Raw genomic sequence first — 19,382 nt, forward strand, 5'->3', positions numbered from 1 at the left:
CGGAGGTGCAGCCCTGACCTTGCCGCCTCAGCACCCTCTCCTTCCCGTCTCAGCACCCTCTCCTTCCCGTCTCAGCACCCTCTCCTTCCCGTGGGATGTGAGCAGGACGTAGTGCTCGCAAAAGCACACCCACCTATAGGCCAGGCGCGGTGGCTCACGCCTGTAATCCCACACTTTGGGAGGCCGAGACGGGCGGATCACCTGAGGTCAAGAGTTCAAGACCAGCCTGGCCCACATGGTGAAACCCTGTCTCTACAAAAATACAAAAGTTAGCCAGGCATGATGGCGGGTGCCTGTAGTCCCAGCTACCCTCAGGAGGCTGAGGCGGGAGAAGCGCTTGAAACCGGGAGGTGGAGGTTGCAGTGAGCCAAGATCGCACCACTATGCTCCAGCCTGGGCGACAGAACAAGTTTCTGTCTCAAAATAAATAAATAAAATTAAAAAATTGTATTTAAATAAATAAATAAATAAAATTTAAAAAGCACACGCACCCAGATAAGGGGCGAGGGCGCCCGTCACAGCCAGACTTTCATGAGCACACACACGCCTATGTACATGCAATCACACACCCATGTGCACGCATGCGGTGGCACGCACCCTCCTGCTCGTGTCCCACTGTGTCATTGCTCTGGGCTGGGAGGTGTGCTTCCTGTTCCCTGTCTTCCCTGCTAGCCTGTAGCTTCACAAGGACAGGGACTCTGCCTCATGACGTGTCCCCCAGAGCCTGGCACACCTGATGTCTAAACTCGGTATGGACCCAACAACACTTTCTGTACAAACAAATGTAGGAACCACAATGTAATTTTAATGACCTCAGACCAGTGACAAGGGCAGACTGACCAGGGGCTGTGGGGGCACCCCAGAGCAACCTCGAGGGCGTCCTGGTGCTTACCACCTGGAAACTGGTGAGGCGGTGGGAGAACTCCTGGTGGACACTAGTGGAAGCCTTCCAGTAATTTCTTGAAGCTGAGAGCTCAGGGGAGTAGGGCGACACCTGGTGGCCGGCTTTTGAAGGTCGTTGCAGAGAGGAAGGAAGCCAAGGAGGGGAGCCTGCAGTGAGGGCGTCCTGGGGTTCTCCGGTTCTCACCACCCTTGGGCCAGGCCGTCTAGTCCACACCTGAAGAGTTGGTCAGGTAGAAGGGGCGGATGACCGTGCGGAAGCCACTGAAGTGCCCTGCCGGGCAGGGGAAGGAGGAGGTGCTCTTGGAGCTGTTGGTGTCCAGGGCACTGGGAATCGCAGCCTTCCAGCCCTCGAAATCGGTGACGTCTGCCACAAAGAGCCCTTTGCAGAGCATCAGGGCTTTGTTTTCGTAGGCGATGGTGTGATCTGAGCCGCCAGACTTGGTGAGGCCCAGGACGGGGAGCTCATCCGAGGAGCAGGAGAAGCCGTAGTTCCAGCAGCTCTGGATGGTGGGGAGGTAGACCAGGGACCAGGACACCCTCTTGTCCTGGAAGAGGAAGCTGGGGTGTTGTGGAGTCTGGAAGGACTGGTAGGGGTAGTATCTGTAGTCGGAGGGGGCTTGGAAGTAATCAGAAGAATATTTGACCACAGGCCCCCGTCTGGACTGATAGACCAGTTGTGACTTCCATGCACTCCAGGAACTGTCTGTCACAGAGGCACTCCAGGTGGGTGAGGTGTAAATCCGGGGCTTGTAGGCATCCTCGGTGAGGTTCAGGCCTTTGTACCGGGCCAGCAGCTGGAAGGGCACAGTGTGGAATTCCAGGGCCTGCAGAGTCTTCTTCTGGAACAGAGCCTCGTGGACCCAGTACAGGGACAGGTTGAACCGCAACTCAAAGAGCTCCTCAGGGAGCATCATGGGGAAGCGGATCTTCTCCACCAAGCCCTCCACCTCCTCATGGGAGGCGCGCTCCCCCCAGCTCCAGGTGTCCACGGCCTTCAATAGGGCCAGCTCGCTGGGCAGCGCCAGGTCGCTCCTGGGCAGCAGCAGTTGGAGCAGTTCTGTGGGGACGCTGGGCCAGGCCTCAGCCTGTGTCAAGGCCTCAAAGTTCCAGGCCAGGAACTGCAGGCAGAGCTTCTCCAGCAGGGCGTCCCCTGTGGCCACTGCATAGGCATACAGGTCCAGGGGCGTCTGGAATGAGGGGTCCTGGGGGAGGAGGATGGCAAAGAGGCTCGCGCAGTAGCCCTGCAGCTGCCTGGCCCCATAGGCAGAGGCCAGCTTGTGGAAGCACTTGACCGACGCCAGGGCGATGTCGATCCTTCGGGAGTAGAAGTACCTGGGGAGAAAGAGGGAGAGTGGGTGCCGGCCCCACAGGACAGCAGGGGAGCCCTGGGCCCGCCTGTCCAACACAGCCATCGAAGTGCGCACAACGTGGGAGTGAGCATGCGTGTGTGTGCAACTGCGTGAGTGCACGTGTGACTGTGCACATGTGCATGCATGAGTGTGTGCAGGTGTGTGTGTGTGTGGGTGTGCTTTCGAAGAGGTGAGGAGGACAAAGCCCCTGGTGGCCCCAGAGCCTGAGGATGAGACGGCTCACCTGAGAAAGTCCCTGACCATGGGCACACACTCAGCATCCACACTCATGGTGACATTGCTGCCCGGCTCCTTCCACAGGGCCTGGGCCTCCAGGTTGGCAGTCAGGATGACCGTGTGGCCACAGAAGCCCAGGGCGTCCTCGCCCTGCACACTCACGCTGATGGACAGGTCGCAGCCCTGCTGGCTGTCAAAGATCTGGCCGAGGGCCTCCGAGAGCTCTCTGGAGAGGTCCAGGGTGTGGGTGCTCCTGGTTTCTAAGAAGGGGCGGGAGGGAAGTGGGCTGCGTTAGGAGCCGGGGCGCTGCCACTCTCTGGGGTCAGCATCTTCATCTGAAAGTGGGGGATTCATGGCTGCCTCATCCACTCTGGAAGACTCCTGGGAAGATGAGGGACAAGAGACCGGAAGGGTCGGATCCCTGGGCCCTGAGGCCCCGCCCCTTCCAGCCCTGGGGAACAAGAGCAGCTGGGACCTGGCCAAGCCTGTCCAGGCCCCCGCTTTAGGCCTTCTGCTCTGTGCTGCTCCCCCGATTCAGGCAGCAGCTCCGCATGGAGACTTGGTGGTACTGACTCCAGAGCCCCTACTCCCCACCCTCGGTCACAAATCACCACTGACACCAAAACCACTGCCTGCTTAGATGGCCTGAAAAGTTAGGGTCCTGTGGCAACCCCATTTTAGAACTCCAGGGGTCCTCGAGCAGCCTCCTGTGGGGGACAAGGCCTGCAGAAGTCATGGGAGGCTCCTGGGTCGGGGGTCAGTGTGGTACACCCTCTCTTCTTCTTTGAGCCCCTCTCAAAGCCTAACTCAAAATGAAATCCCATAGGTTTTTCTTTGCCACAAATATAGCAGTTTTGAAGTAACTGTGACCTTTCAACCAGGTGGGCTCGCCCTGGGCCTCCTAAAACCTGAGCCACCGCAGGACCCCCAGCTCCCTCCCACCTGCATGCCTTACCACAGCTCTCCTGCCCCAGGAGCTTTTGCCCTGCACCCACGGCCCTGCGTGCTCCCCCCGGCCTTCCCTGGCCCCCGACAGCCCCATGGCGTCTCCTGGGCTTCCCCCACTGTGAGTCCAGGTTCAGCTCCAGCCACTTGTCCATCCCATGTGGGCACAGGGGCTCTCTGGGATTCGACCCCTCCTGCCTCAGGGGCCTCCAGCTCCTGGCAAAGGGCAGTGGGCAGGAAGCGCCCAGGTTGTCACATGCAAGCCCAGGAAGGGCCATCTCGGCACGAAAGAAAAACAAGAAACTCAGATCCAGGGGCTCCAACCCGCAGAGCAGCCTGGGTTCCCTCCAAACTGGGCCGGGCTGGGGGAAGCAGGCTGAGGCTGCGAGTAGCCGGGACTCCCTCCACCAGGACGGGCTTGAGCCTGTCGCGTGCTGTCAAGTGTGTTTCCGAGCGGACGCTGGCATTTCAGGCAGGCTGGAGCCAGGTGTCGTGCTCACTGAAACTGTGGCTCACTGCCCCACACTCAGGTTCCGCATGGAGACTTGGTGGTTCTGAGTGTTTCTCCAGAAGGGGCTGGGGAGGAGTCTAGGACTGTGGGACTGGGAGCTGGTGGGCTCCTGGGACGTCTGGGCCTCTCCATGCAGAGTGGGCAGGCGGTAGTGGAAGGAACCTTTGTGTGCTTCATGTGTGTGGGGGGGTGGTGCTGGGAGGGGCAGGGGCCACGGGACCCCTGGGCACACTGGGGCCTCTGCAGGGAGGTGCGCCCCCGCTCACCGTTGGTGCAGACCACACCGGCGTCTCTCTCGTGCCTGCAGTTGCTCTTCAGCCAGCCCAGGGACTCGCAGTCGGCCAGCGAGGCCTCGGTTCCCATGCACTGGACCTCGTCCAGCATGATGGGGCCTGATCCTGTGGACACAGCAGACGGCAGGGCTGGGGGCGTGACGACTGCACCCAGAAGTCCCACAGCGCGACTCAGCCCTTTGTTCCCCGCCCTGGCCGTGCGGGTCCTTCTCCGTACAGGTCCTTCACCGGCGAACCACGGTGGATATTCCAGCATGGGCTGGATTTGTGATTGCAATGTCAGGCCATAAACTTAGCCTTCATGCTTATAAAGCTTAACCGTCTACTTCAGCGACATCACATTCATGTATAGTAATTGCGTGCCTATCCCTGCAACATCAGGGTCACATACTGTAATTGTGTGACCACCCCTGCAACATCGGGTTCACATACTGTAATTGGGTGACTATCCCTGCAACATCAGGCTCACATACTGTAATTGTGTGACTATCCCTGCTGCTAAATAGTTTGTGGATTGTTTCTTTTTTTTTTCCGGAATCGCAACTGCTGTGTCAGTGGAAATCTTCCTGCGTACAGACTTTTCTTTTGAGGGGAAATTGTTTCAAGAGGATAAACTCCCTGGAGTGGAGTTTCTGGGCCGAAGGGGACGAGCCCAGCTGAGCTCTTGAACCTGCCCAAGCACCCGCCACCATCACCGGCCAAGCGTGGGTGGAGCAGTCCCATTGGAACTCAATCCACAGGGCTTCAGCGCCATTGAAAGTGTTTGCTCCTAGGTGGGGTGTGGTAATCCCAGCACTTTGGGAGGCTGAGGCAGGCGGATCACTTGACAGCAGAAGTTCAAGACCAGCCTGGCCAACATGGCGAAACCCCATCTCTACTAAAAAATACAAAAATCAGCCAGGCATGGTGGCAGGTACCTGTAATCCCAGCTACTCAGAAGGCTGAGGCAGGAGAATCACCTGAACTCAGGAGGCGGAGGTTGCAGTGAGCCACGATCGTGCCACTGCACTCCAGCCTGGGTGACAGAGCGAGACTCCATCTCAAAAAAAAAAAAAGTGTTTGCTCTTGCTAAATTAATAGGAATCCAATTTGCATGTCTTTGAAACCTGACTGTCTCGTCTTAGGGGATTTGCCCCTCCTGGGAGCTGGCTGTGCTGTGGGTCTCAGCCTTGGTGGAAGGGGACAGCAGGCCCTACCTTGCCCGAAGGCAGCTCTGCCCAGAGCCTGGGTGGCGTTCTCAAAGCCCAGGGCCCGGCAGACGACGCTGGCATCAGTCAGGTCCCACAGGTTGTCACACACAGTGCCCCACTGGCCTCTGTAGAAGATCTCCACGCGGCCCTGGTTGGTGGCGCCCCCATCGGCCAGCCGCATGTCACCATCGTTCACGCCTGCAGGCAGAGACCAGCGAGGGCGAGGCCGGGGCCTACAGCACCCACCGCCCACACCTCCAGGCCCCATATGCTGTCGTGGGTCTCCCCTGCTGAGCTTGTTTTTCAGGGCTTCAAGGTCCCCCAGCCTCTCCATGAGGGGCACCTCCATGAGGGAGGAATGGAAGATACATACAGCCACTCGCAACCCTGCAAGGAGGCTAAACTTGCCTTTCCTTGTTTTAGGGGTCTCAGCCCTTCACTCCACAGACAGAACAGGGGCAGAGAAGCCCCGGGTTCTCCAGCACTGGGAGTGGAGGTGGCAAGACCCCGAGGGAAGGATCGGAGGGGAATGGAGGCCCCGTGCTGACCCCTCCTGAGGGTGTCTGCAGTTTGGGGGTGCTGGCCTATGGGGGCAGCAAGCCTAGGGACCCCTGGGAGCACAGGCAGAATGTTTCCAGGGCAGATAATGGGATTCCCACCCCACAATGTCCTTCTGGGACTCAGCCCATGAACACTCCAGCCCCTACTGGAGCTGACAGAGCCGGGCAGGAGCTGGGTGCCTGAATCCAGTCGGGGGCACATCTGGCTTCCGTGGGGCCCCCAGGATGAGCATGAGCCTCCAGGGGCTCCCAGTGTAAAGAATGTGAGGAAAAGCAGCCAGGAACCTCTGGAAGATTGACCTGCATCCAAGGCCATTGACCTCCCAACGGCCCCTGTGACTGCTGGTTTGATCAGCTCCTCTGGTTCCCTCTGGACAGAATGGAGGATTCCCTAGTGTCCTCTCCATAACCTGCATCTCACCTGAACCCAGGTGAGCCCCTGGAACCTCCAAGTCACCATCACTTGGGATACCTGGTGCTTCAAGCAGGAGAGAAGACCCGGCCAACCGCTGGGCCCCGGGCCCCGGGCAGAACATCTCCTTGACGCTCTGCACAGCCCCAGGGCGCAGCAGCCTTCCATACTTCTGCTTTGGGCATTTCCCAGGGGCTCAGCTCACCTTGGGTCCCTGCGACCAGCAGCCACACCCAGAAGAGCCTCGGAGGGGCCATGGCCGTGCCTGGATGCCCAGATCCTGCTGCAGACAGAAGCGGTGGGGTGAGGCACGGGAGCCAGATGGCCCGAGGCCCGGGGACTGGCCTGCCCGTTCACCCTTCAGCCCAACCTGGGCTGTGTGGCAGGCGAGGTCTCTCTCCTGCAGAGCCCACTGTGATCCTGGTAAGTGTGACGGGTGCTGTGGATGCCCCCGCAAGGGCCCCTCACCTGGTCTGCAGTGTGGTCCTGGAAGGATAAGACTTGGCTAGATGAAGGGGTGGGCTGGGGGTACCCCCTGGCAGTAAGGACAGCAAGAATTGGTGACTAGAGGGAAGTGAGCTCATCTCAAAAGTCCAGGCCCTGGGCAAGGCTGCTACACGGGCATGGGAGGGGAGGGTGGAGAGGGAGGAGGCCACGGGTGTAGGCCCAGGTCGGGAGGCCGGGTGAGCCTGGTTAAGATCTGGGCCTTAAGCTTCAGGCAACAGACCCCTGCAGGGACTGTCCCAGAGGGTCTCAGCAGGCAGAGACGAGGCTGCCTGGAGAGTGGATGGGAGGGGACTCGTCAGGAGAGGCCACAGAATCCGGGCCGGGGTGACAGAGATAAGTGGAGGGAGATATATCGGGGCTCCGTGGTGTTCCGATGAGGAAGATAAGTGAAAAGGGTCAGGGCTGCAGCCCAGGGCGGGCCAGGCTTGGGGAAGAACAGGGAGGAAACGCTGGTATCTCCAAGACACCTACACTCAGGCCGGGGCTGGGGAGGTTGGGGTCTCCAGCTTCTGGCCTGGTGTTCTTGCCTCCATGTAATTTCCACGCTTTTGTCTTCGTCCGCCTCCCTCCCCCACACCCTGCCAATGGAGAGACAGTTATGGTTTCTCTGGCTAGGTAAGAATCCTGTGACATCTGACACTGTCCCCTCAGTTCAGCAAGCCTGGGGCAGGCCTCTGGGTGGCACTGCTGTGGGCACCGGCTGTGAGTCTGGGCCTGGTGGACGGCTGCAATGGCATCCCCAGAGCTTGTCAGAAGTGCAGTCATGGCTGGCCTCGCCCTAGCCCCTCTGCATGGGCTTCTGCATGAACAAGAGCCCTGGGAGCTGGGTGCACGCCCTGGGAGCTGGGTGCACGCCCTGGGAGCTGGTGAGCAGCTTTGCTCTGGGACTCGCGCTCGCTGGCACTGTGCAGCCACCCCCTGTCGGGGCTCCCCAGGCACCATTGGAGGCCTTACTGTGACCCTGAGAACCACCTTAGTTACACCTCACCTTACAAGTGAATAAGCTGACACCCAGAGAGACAAATGGGCTCCACGTCCACAGTCAGTGAGCCACAGGCAGGGGGTCTGCTTGGGGGAGCCCACCTCTCCTCCCTGCATCAATGTCAGTAGATGGCTAAAGGGGCCAGGGTGTGACTGCCTGTCCTGTGTGCTGGGGACTGTGCTGGTTTTAGCACTGAAGTTTCCCTGTGTCCTGGGAAACCCCTCAGTCCCAGGCACGCCGGTATGGGTGGACACCCTCTCCACTTCTGCCCCCAGCCGCTTCACTCTGCTGCAGCCACCAGGTTTGTCCATCCTGAGAGAGTAACTCAGGGCCTTGGAAAAATGGCCAACTAGCCAGGCGCAATGGCTCACGCCTGTAATCCCAGAACTTTAGGAGGCTGGGGCGGTGGATCACTTAAGGTCAGGAGCTCGAGACCAGCCTGGCCAACATGGTGAAACCCCAGCTCTACTAAAAATACAAAATAATAAATAAGCTGGGCATGGTGGTGTGCACCTGTAGTCCCAGCTACTCAGGAGGCTGAGGCAACAGAATCACTTGAATACGGCAGGCAGAGGTTGTAGTGCGCCACTGCACTCCAGCCTGGGTGACAGAGCAAGACTCCATCTCAAAAAAAGAAAAAAAAAAAAGTGGGCAACGAAGCACCTGGCAGGGGGCATTGCTGCCCTTTGGGTGGCAGCGGCTATTTTTGCCTGATTCCTTCATATGGGGAGTTGAGACCTGGCTGCCTGTGTTGGCCCCTTCGTGCAAATCAGAAAAAAAGGTGCTCTTCCTTGGAGTGGGTGCAGGCCTAGGCCAAATGCACAGGCCTGAGAGAGGGCCAAGCTGAATTCTAACCCACTTGCCCTTTGGCTGGTATCCTTGTGCAGTGAGCAATCTGCCCAACCGTACACAGAGGCCCTGTGGGCCTGGGAGCAGCAGTGATTGTTGCTGGGCTCAGGAGCCCTGGATCCCCAGCTCCAGGCCTATGTGCAAACAGGGAGGCATGACCCCCACTTGCCTGTGTAGAGAGAGGGGTGCCCTGGCCAGGCGCAGTGGTTCATACCTGTAATCCCCACACTTTGGGAGGCCAAGGCAGGTGGATCACCAGAGGTCAGGAGTTTGAGATCAGCCTGGCCAGCATGGCGAAATCCTGTCTCTACTAAAAATACAAAAATTAGCTGGGCGTGGTGGCACGCGCCTGTAATCCCAGCTACTTGGGAGGCTGAGGCAGGAGAATCGTTTGAATCCAGGAGGCGGAGGCTGCAGTGAGTGGACATCGCATCACTGTACTCCAGCCTGGGGGACAGAGTGAGACCCTGTCTCAAAAAAAAAAAAAAAGAGAGAGAGAGAGAGAGGTGCCTACCTGAGAGCTAGAGGCAGGAGCTGACCTGGCTGGGGCAGCTGTGATGGCTGTGGGGAGCCTTCTTGCTTCCAGCCACAGGAGCCCTCTGCAGACTGGTCCTTCAACCCAGAAACCTCTCCCAGTGTGGAGCGTGGTCAGGCTGATCCCAGGAAATGCTTCAGAAAAGAGTCTACTTTCGATTTCCAGAAACCACCTGACATAGTCGTCTTCCGGGATTGGCTGCTGCTGATACTCCCCAGGGCCCCTCTCTTTTGTCTCAGCTCTGCCCATGGGTATCAGTGCTGGGCTGGCAGAGGCCCAAGGCGGGAGTCTGGCTGGAGCAAGGCCTGCAAGAGGACTAACAGCCACACTCAGCTGGAAACGCCACCAGGCTGGTCAGGGGCTGGCGTTTAGGGGATGGCAGGGGAAGAAGCAGAGGCTCTGGGCCCAGACAGTCTGCACCTGGTGGTGTGACTGTGGACTCTGACAGAGCACTCTGAGTCTTTTCCTGGGTCTAGCACGTTGCTGGCTGGGTGAACACCACACAGGTGGCTGCTCATGTGCAAATCCACTCTCTCTGTGCTCTTGGCATGCTGACCACACAGAGGGCCTGTGCCCCACAAAGTTGCATGGCACTGTCCCCTGTCCTCAGGGGAGGGAGGCACCGAGAACCAGGTATGCAGCTGGCCGGTGGAGGAGCTGGACCCCGCTCCAGCACCTGACCCCAGACCCTGTGCTCGCCACTGCTGGACCTGTGGCCACTCTCCTACTGTCTCCCCCTCAGCGGGGCGGGGGACATAGCCTCTCTGGGTGACATAATGGCTCTGCCCAGCTCATACCCATTCCCTTTCCTCCCACCGAAAGCCAGCACCTCAACTGTCCCTTGGGGAGCACCCCTCCCACTCCTGGCTGTGTGGTTCCCAGAGGGACCCCAGCTCTTGGCCTTCAACCACCCAAGGCCTGGCTGTCTGAGCCCTGCGGGCCCCCGGGCCACACTGCTGGTTTCAGGGTGGGGCTGTGAGCCCAGCCAGCCAGTAAGAGCCGGCTTCTGACTGAGAGGATGTGGGTCCAGGCTGCTGGGGCCGGTGGGGCAGAGCAGAGGGAAGCAGGCATCCTCTGGCCTGAGCTCCTGGGTCCAGCTGGCATAATCCGTGGTCAAGGCTGGGCTTCACCGCTTAGTGAGGCAATCAGCAGCCTCTCTTGTTTCTGTCACTTGCACCCCATGGTTCTGGATGAGCCTTGAGATGTGCCCAGGCCTCTGACCAGTGGTTCTCAGCCTAGGCTGGATGGAAGAATCATCAGGGAGTTTTACAAACTCCTAATGCCCAGACCCAGGAAGTCACCATCTCTGGGAGTGGGGGACAGGCGGGGGCATTTAAAAGCCCCCAGGCAGTCCCACTGGGTGGAAAGCCCTGGTTCCCTAGCAGCTTGGAGTCCGAGCCAGCCAGCCCAGAGGTCAGACATTCAATGACTATTTCCCTCAAGGTGTGAGGTTTTAGGCAGCTGCACGGTTTGCCTAATCCCCTCCAGAGGAACCGTGAAGATCCAGGGGCAGATGGATCTTCTGGAAATAGAACTGGCATAGCAGGCTGTGGGGGGTTTAAAAAATCTCATCCGGATTAAGGGCCTCAGTACACAGAAACCCCAGCATCATCTCTTCTCAGCAGCGCTAATGACTTCTGCCCAAGTGGCCAGGGAAGGACAGGAGTGCAGAGGACAGGAGGGCATCTCTGGGAAGTGCTGGGAAAGGTTTTAAAACTCAGGTGCCGAATCTTTAGCCCCGGAGCCCGGGAAAGTCCTGAGCCATGCAGGCAGGTAAAATAGAAGACCCAGAGGCCTCCTCGTGGAATCAGAGCACCCATATCTGCTCCCCTGGGGCTCACAAGGCCTTTCCGGTGTGCGATGACCATGGGGTGGTGGGAAGCGCTGACAGGGGACAGGCAGGGGAAGGGGCAGCGGCTCAGTTCTGAGAAGACAGCTGGGTGAAAGCCTCAGATTCGTGTGGACAGAACTGCTGTCATCAGGAACCCTCCCAAGACATGGTAGGGAAAGTGCTGGGCGTTTCAGAGATGAGAATGGTTAACTGGCCTGTAAGATCATCTTTTGTGCCTCTACTCCAAACCTCTCCACAAATAGAGGAACGCTCCCTATAATAGCTAATATGAATTTTGCATTATTGTAAACCTTGCCACAAATGAACGCATTTAACACTTCCAGCCATGATGGGAAGCAGCTGCTCTTATATTCCCTGTTACAGATGAGAAAACAGAGGCTCAACGAGGCAACGTAATCAGCTAAAGTAGGGGAAGAACTGGGGTTTCAAACCCATCCTCTTCTCCTTTTTAAAAATTGGCTTTGTTGGCATATAATTTACGTGCAGAGTTTTGGCAAATGTGTAGCAATGGTATCATGACAACAATCATTACCTAGGGCGTTTTAATCACCCCTAAGAATTATCTTACGCCCCTCTGCAGCCACCCCTCCCCCTAGCCCCTTCCCAGCAACCACCTCTCAGCTTCTGCCACTGCTGGTTGCCTTTCCTAGAATTCCTTCTATTTTGTCTTCCCCCCATGGCCCAGGCTGGAGTGCAAGTGGCACGATCTCGGCTCACTGTAATCTCCGCCTCTCAGGTTCAAGCGATTCTCCTGCCTCAGCCTCCTGAGTAGCTGTGATTACAGGTGCGCCCACCACCACGCCCAGCTAATTTTTATATTTTTAGTAGAGAAGGGGTTTCTCCACATTGGCCAGGCTGGTCTCGAACTCCTGAACTCAGGTGATCCACCTGCCTCTGCCTCCCAAAGTACTGGGATTACAGGCGTGAGGCACCACTCCTGGACCCTAGAATTCCCTCTAAATGGAATCATACAGTATTTAATATTTTGCATGTGGCTTCTTTTACTTACCACAATGCTTCTGAGATCCATCCATGCTATCTCAACAATCAGTAACTGGCTCCTGGTTTTGCTGGGTGGCAGCCCACTGTATGGACAGAACACCACTGTTAATACACGTTTGCACTGATGGACATCTGGGTCATTCCATCTTCCACTATTATGCATAAAGCTGCTGGAAACATTTGGATACAAGTCTTTGTGTGAACATAAGTATTTATTTTGTGTAAATACCTAGGATCAGGATTGCTGGGTCGTATGGTAGATATATGTTTACATTTTTAAGAAACTACCCAGCACTTCGGGAGGCCGAGGTGCGTAGATCACGAGGTCAGGAGTTCAAGACCAGCCTTGTCAAGATGGTGAAACCCCATCTCTACAAAAAAATACAAAAATTAGCCAAACGTGGGGGTAGGCGCCTGTAATCCCAGCTATTCGGGAGGCTGAGGCAGGAGAATCGCTTGAACCCAGGAGGCAGAGGTTGCAGTGAGCCGAGATCATGCCACTGTACTCCAGCCTGGGTGACAGAGCACGATGCCATCTAAAAAAAAAAAAAAAAAAAAAAGGAAAGAAAAGAAACTGTTTTTTTTTTTTTTTTTTTTTTTTTTTTTTTTTTTTGAGACGGAGTCTTGCTCTTTCGCCCAGGCTGGAGTGCAGTGGCGCAATCTCAGCTCACTGCAAGCTCCGCCTCCCGGGTTCACGCCATTCTCCTGCCTCAGCCTCTCTGAGTAGCTGGGACTACAGGCGCCTGCCACCACGCCCGGCTAATTTTTTGTATGTTTTGGTAGAGACGGGGTTTCACCGTGGTCTTGATCTCCTGACCTTGTGATCCGCCCGCCTCGGCCTCCCAAAGTGCTGGGATTACAAGCGTGAGCCACCGCGCCCGGCCTCTTGCTAGTAATTTCTTCATGTTCCAGCAGCTTTAAATCGTCACCAATACTTGGTACTGTCAGTCTTTAAATTTCATCCATTCTGGTGGGCATGTAGTGAAGTTTCATTGTGGTTATAATGACGAATGATAGGCCGGGTGCTGTGGCTCACGCCTGTAATCCCAGCACTTTGGGAGGCCGAGGTGGGCAGATCACCTGAGGTCAGGAGTCTGAGACCAGCCTGATCAACATGGAGAAACCCCATCTCTACTAAAAAATACAAAAAAATTAGCCGGGCGTGGTGGCCCATGCCTGTAATCCCACCTACTTGGGAGGCTGAGGCAGGAGAATCGCTAGAACCTGGGAGGTAGAGGTTGCAGTGAGCCGAGATCGTGCCATTGCACTCCAGCCTGGGCAACAAGAGTGAAACTCTGTCTCAAAAAAAAAGATAAAATAAAATAAAAATAATGACGAATGATGTTGAGCATCTTTATGCTTCTCTGTCATTCACACATCCTCTTTGGCAAAGAATCTGTTCAAATCTTATGCACATTTGAAAACTGGCTTGTTTGTTGTGTAAGTTCTTTATATATATTCTGTTCCTGTAACAGATATATGATTTGCACTTTTTTTTAATGAAAAGCTTGCTTTTCATTTTTTTTTTTTTTTTTTGAGACAGAGTCTCGTTCCATTACCCAGGCTAGAGTGCAGTGGTGTGATCTCGGCTCACTGCAAGCTCCGCCTCCCAGGTCCACGCCATTCTCCTGCCTCAGCCTCCCGAGCAGCTGGGACTACAGGCGCCTGCCACCACACCCGGCTAATTTTTTGTATTTTTTTAAGTAGAGACGGGGTTTCACCATGTTGGCCAGGATGGTCTCGATCTCCTGACCTCGTGATCCACTTGCCTCGGCCCCCCAAAGTGCTGGGATTACAGGCGTGAGCCACTGTGCCCCAGTGAGCAGAGGGTGACTGAATAGAACAGGAGGCAGGATGACCCTCATCAGTCCCAGCTTGACTTTCCCCTTTAGCTGGTGATTTTGGGGCCCAAGATATTTTCCTTTCACAACTCTGTTCTCTATGGGAACAAATGACTTCAACTTCAAGGCAGGAGAATGGTGTGAACACAGCAGGCGGAGGTTGCAGTGAGCCAAGATTGCGCCACTGCACTCCAGCCTGGGTGACAGAGAGAGACTCCGTCAGAAAAAAAAAAAAAGAATGCTACCATTTGTCTCTCATCTACCTGTGACCTGAAAGCCCCCTCCCCACTTGGAGTTGTCCTGCCTTTCCAGACTGAACCAATGTTCATTTTACATGTGTTGATTGATGTCTTATATCTCCCTAAAATGTATAAAACCAAGCTGTGCCCTGACCACCTTGGGCACACACTGTCAGGCCCTCCTGAGGCTGTGTCAGGGGCGCCCATGTCCTCAACCTTGGCAAAATAAACTCTAAATTAACTGAGCCCGGCTGGGCGCGGTGGCTCATGCCTGTAATCCCAGCACTTTGGGAGGCCGAGGAGGGCAGATCACTTGAGGTCAGGAGTTCAAGACCCACCTGGCCAACATGGTAAAACCCCATCTCTACCAAAAATATAAAAAATTAGCTGGGTGTGGTGGTGCGCACCTGTAATCCCAGCTACAAGGAAGGCTGAGGCAGGGGAATCACTTAAACCTGGGAGGCAGAGGTTGCAGTGAGACAAGATCACGCCACTGCACTCCAGCCTGGCGACAGAGAGAGATTCTGTCCCAAATAAATAAATTAAATTAAATTAAATTAAATAAAGTAAATTAACTGAGGCCTGTCTCAAATTTTCGGGGTTCACAGGGTTGTCCCAGCACCATGGTGGGAAGACAATCTTTTGGATTTCAGGTGAATTACCCTGGCTCTTTTGTCAAAAGTCAATGGGCCACATCCATAAGGGTCTATTTCTGGACCCTCTTCTGTCTCACTCGTCGGTGTCTGTTTTTCTTATGGCAATACTACACTGTTTTGATTACTTACAGCATTATATTAAGTCTTGAAGCCAGATAGTATAAGTCCTTCAACTTTGCTTTTCTTTTTCAAAATCAAGTCTGTAGACCCATGAAGATGTATGCTGTTTTCATTCTTTTGAGTCTTTGATTTCTTTTTGTTTTTTTTTTTTTGAGACGGAGTCTCGCTCTGTCGCCCAGGCTGGAGTGCAGTGGCGCGATCTCGGCTCACTGCAAGCTCCGCCTCCCGGGTTCACGCCATTCTCCTGCCTCAGCCTCTCCAAGTAGCTGGGACTACAGGCGCCCGCCACCACGCTCAGCTAATTTTTTTTTGTATTTTTAGTAGAGACGGGGTTTCACCGTGGTCTGGATCTCCTGACCTCGTGATCCGCCCGCCTTGGCCTCCCAAAGTGCTGGGATTACAAGCGTGAGCCACCGCGCCCGGCCGAGTCTTTGATTTCTTTCATCAGTGTTTTGTAGTTTCAGGATGTAGATGTCACACATCTTTTGTTAGACTTATATCTAACTATTTCCTGATTTTTGGTGCTACTGTAATTGACAATGTTTAAACATTTTTCAATTTCTAGTTGTTCACTGCAGTTATAATAAAGTTAAATTTTGTATGTGGAATATATTAATATGTTAAATATTAATGTATTAAATTTAACATATTAATATATATTAAATATTAATATGTTAAATTTAGTATGTGTAGTTTTGTGGTTTTTTTGAGGCAGAGTCTTGCTCTCTTACGCAGGCTGGAGTGTAGTGGTACAAATACTGCTAACTGCAACCCCAGCCTACTGGGCTCAAGTGATCCTCCCACTTCAGCCTCCCATGTAGCTGGGACCACAGGCATGTGCGACCACATCCAGCTAATCTTTACATTTTTTTGTAGAGACAGGGTCTTGCTATGTTGCTGAACTCCTGGGCTCAAGCGATTCTCCTGCCTCAGCCTCCCAAAGTGCTGGGATTACAGGCATGAGCCACCGTGCCTAGCCTCGTGGTTATTTTTTGAAGATTTCTTAGGCTTGTCTAGCTAGTCAAGCTTGTCACTGGCGAATAAAGACAGTTCTAGTCCTTCTTTTCAAATCTGAACAACTTCCTTTTTTTTTCTTTTGCACCAATAGGATGAGGAATAAAAGTGATGAGAGCAATGTCAGTTTCCCGGGTTTGGTAAATGTACTGTACGTAGGTAATCAGTACATTGGAGGGAGCCACATGAATGCTACACAGAAACACCACCGCTGGCCCCGCTTATCTGCGGTTTCGCTTACCACAGTTTCAGTTACCCGCGGTCAACTGAGGACTGAAAATATTAAATGGAAGATTGCAGAAATAATTAATAAGTTTTAAATTGCACACTGTTCCTAGTGGGATGAAATATTGTGTCATCCTGCTCCTTCCCTTCTTCATCACAAGGGCGAGTACAGTACAGTAAGATATTTAGAGAGAGACCACATGCACATAACTCTTATTTCAGACTATTGTTCTAATTGTTCTATGTACTATGTTACCGTTAATCTCTTACTGTGCCTAATTTATGAATTAAGCTTTATTGCAGGTATGAATGTAGAACAGTAAATTCCACATTATCTATGGTTTCAGGCATCCACTGCGGGTCTTGGAATGTATCCCCCACAGATAAGGGGGATGTAAACCAAAAAGCATCTGAGACCGTTCTCAACCAATTAATTGTGCCAAGGTCAAGGATAAGGCTAGGGAGGCAAAACAAAACGTGACGAAACACGGAATCACTGAAACAGTCTGTGGTCTGTGCCTTTCTCCAAAGGTGACTTTGAGGGCTTCCATATTTAAAAGGGAAAAGCAGGCTGGAGGGGGAAGTGGGAGGGTCCAGTCCTAGTGCTGCCTCCAAGGGTTGCAAGAGAAGAGGAGCAGGCAGGGGAACAGCCAATCGTGTATCTATCTGGTGCTCAGTAAATTGGCACTTCAAATAAGATAAGGTGAGCACAGTAGCTACCTGCCGAGGTCTTTCGCCTTTCCTCTGTCGCTATCTGCATAGGAACAAGAGGAAAGGCAGCTGCTTGCATGACTCAGCTGTCAGCTTCATGCTTTTTCCTATTGAAAGAGTGAATTGTGGTTTTTATTTTCCTTTCACAGGACCTACTGTATTTTTGTAACTTCTATGTGGTTCAAAATTTTATTTCAAAGGAAAAAATGGTGGGGAAAAAAGTGGTGAAAGCAGACACTCTTGCCTTGTTCCTTAGGGGGAAGGTATTCAGTGTCTGACCGTGAAGTAGGAGCTTAGCTGTGGATTTCTCACTGGAGCCCTTCATCGGGTTAAGGATGTTCCCTAAGGGGTTTTTTGGCTTTTTGTTTGGAATTGGATGGGGTGAACGGGTGTTAGATTCTGTCAAATGCTTTTTCTGTATCTTTTGAGACTATCATGCTTTTTCCCTTTTAGTCAATTTTTTTTTGAGATGGAGTCTCGCTCTGTTGCCCAGGCTGGAGAGCAATGGCGTGATGTCGGTTCACTGCAACCTCCGCCTCTCGGGTTCAAGTGATTCTCCTGCCTCAGCCCCCCAAGTTGCTGGGACTATAGGCGCGCCCCACCACACCCAGCTAATTTTTTGTGTTTTTAGTAGAAACAGGGTTTCACCATGTTGGCCAGGCTGGTCTCGAACTCCTGACTTCAAATGATCTGCCCACCTCAGCCTCCCAAAGTGCTGGAATTACAGGTGTGAGTCATCCCACCCTGCCCCTTTTTCGTCTTCATATGAATTTCACTGACTGATTTTGGAATACTGAACTAACCCTGTATTCCTAGAATAAACCACACCTATAGTGAAGTATTCTTGTCAGAGGCGTTTGAACCAGAGCCACTGCATCTGGGTCTGGGTAAAATACGGCTGAGACCTGCTGGGCTGCATTCCCAGGAGGTTAAGTCATTCTTAGTCACTGGAGACAGAAGGTTGGCACAAGATACAGGTCACACTTTGCTGATAAAACAGGCTGGGCTGTGGCTCACACCTGTAATCCCAGCACTTTGGGAGGCTGAGGCGGGCGAATTGCGAAGTCAGGAGTTCGAGACCACACGGGCGCAGTGGCTCACACCTGTAATCCCAGCACTTTGGGAGGATGAGGCGGGCGAATCGCGAAGTCAGGAGTTCGAGACCAGCCTGGCCAACATGGTGAAACCCCATCTCTACTAAAAATATAAAAATTAGCTGGGCATTGTGGTACACGACTGTAATCCCTGCTACTCGGGAGGCTGAGGCAGGAGAATCGCTTGAACCTGGGAGGCGGAGGATGCAGTGAGCTGAGATTGTGCCACTGCACTCCAGCCTGGGCAACAGAATGAGACTCCATCTCAAAAACAACAACAACAACAAACAGGCTGCAGTAAAGAAGCCGGCTAAAACCCACCAAAACCAAGCGGCGATGAGAGTGACCTCTGGCTGTCCTCACTGCTATGCTCCTGCAAGCACCATGACAAATGCCATGGCAACACGAGGAAGTTACCCTCTATGGTCTAAAAACGGGAGGCATGAATAATCCACCCCTTGTTTAGCATATCCTCAAGAAATAACCATAAAAAGGGACAGTCAGCAGCCCTGGAGCTGCTCTGCCTTTAGATTTGCTATTCTTTATTCCTTTACTTTTTTTTTTTTTTGAGATGGAGTCTAGCTCCATTGCGCAGGCTGGAGTGCAGTGGCACGATCTCGACTTGCTGCAACCTCTGACTCCCAGGTTCAAGTGATTCTCCTGCCTCAGCCTCCTAAGTAGCTGGGATTACAGGCGTGCATCGCCACGCCCAGCTAATTTTTATATTTTTAGTAGAGATGGGGTTTCACCACGTGGTCAGGCTGGTCTCCAACTCCCGATCTCGTGATTTGCCTGCCTCAGCCTCCCAAAGTGTTGGGATTACAGGCGTGAGCCACTGCACCTGGCCTACTTTCTTAATAAACTTGCTGTCACTTTACTCTATGGACTTGCCCAGAATTATTTCTTGTGTGAGATCCAAGAACGCTCTCTTGGTGACCTGAATTGGACCCCTTTCTGGTAAAATTCTAATTTTTGATTATTGCTGAATTTGGCTTGCTAATCTGTGCTAAGGATTTTATTTTTATTTTTATTTATTTTTTTGAGACAGAGTCTCGCTCTGTCACCCAGGCTGGAGTGCAGTGGTGTGATCTCGGCTCACTGCAAGCTCAGCCTCCTGGGTTCATGCCATTCTCCTGCCTCAGCCTCCCGAGTAGCTGGGACTACAGGTGCCCGCCACCGTGCCCGGCTAATTTTTTTGTATTTTTTAGTAGAGACGGGGTTTCACTGTGTTAGCCAGGATGGTCTCAATCTCCTGACCTCGTGATCTACCCGCCTTGGCCTCCCAAAGTGCTGGGATTACAGGCGTGAGCCACTGCGCCCGCCAGGATTTTTACATCTATGTTCATGAAGGGATA

General features: G+C 53.7%; 1 protein-coding gene across 14 annotated transcripts; it reads right to left on the reverse strand.

Annotated features, from left to right (window-relative positions):
• Positions 1-785: 785 nt before the first annotated feature.
• LGALS3BP (galectin 3 binding protein) lies at positions 786-9,395 on the reverse strand. 14 transcript variants are annotated; one of them, XM_058428210.1, is made up of 8 exons: positions 9,278-9,395; positions 7,379-7,485; positions 6,771-6,886; positions 6,606-6,683; positions 5,435-5,626; positions 4,212-4,343; positions 2,497-2,749; positions 794-2,235 (listed from the first exon to the last, which is right to left on the reverse strand). In XM_058428210.1, the coding sequence occupies exons 4-8, from the start codon at positions 6,655-6,657 to the stop codon at positions 1,107-1,109; spliced, it is 1,758 nt and encodes a 585-aa protein (XP_058284193.1). In that variant the 5' UTR covers positions 6,658-6,683; positions 6,771-6,886; positions 7,379-7,485; positions 9,278-9,395; the 3' UTR covers positions 794-1,106. The 14 variants fall into 14 exon arrangements, with proteins under 14 accessions (XP_032034366.1, XP_058284193.1, XP_058284196.1 ...); XM_058428213.1 differs by having other exon boundaries at positions 6,606-6,680; positions 6,869-6,886; positions 9,253-9,395; XM_032178477.2 differs by having other exon boundaries at positions 6,869-6,886; positions 9,253-9,395.
• Between the last annotated feature and the right edge of the window lie 9,987 nt (positions 9,396-19,382).

Source organism: Hylobates moloch, unplaced genomic scaffold (genome assembly GCF_009828535.3).
Source record: "Hylobates moloch isolate HMO894 unplaced genomic scaffold, HMol_V3 SCAFFOLD_15, whole genome shotgun sequence".
NCBI classification, from domain to species: domain Eukaryota; kingdom Metazoa; phylum Chordata; class Mammalia; order Primates; family Hylobatidae; genus Hylobates; species Hylobates moloch.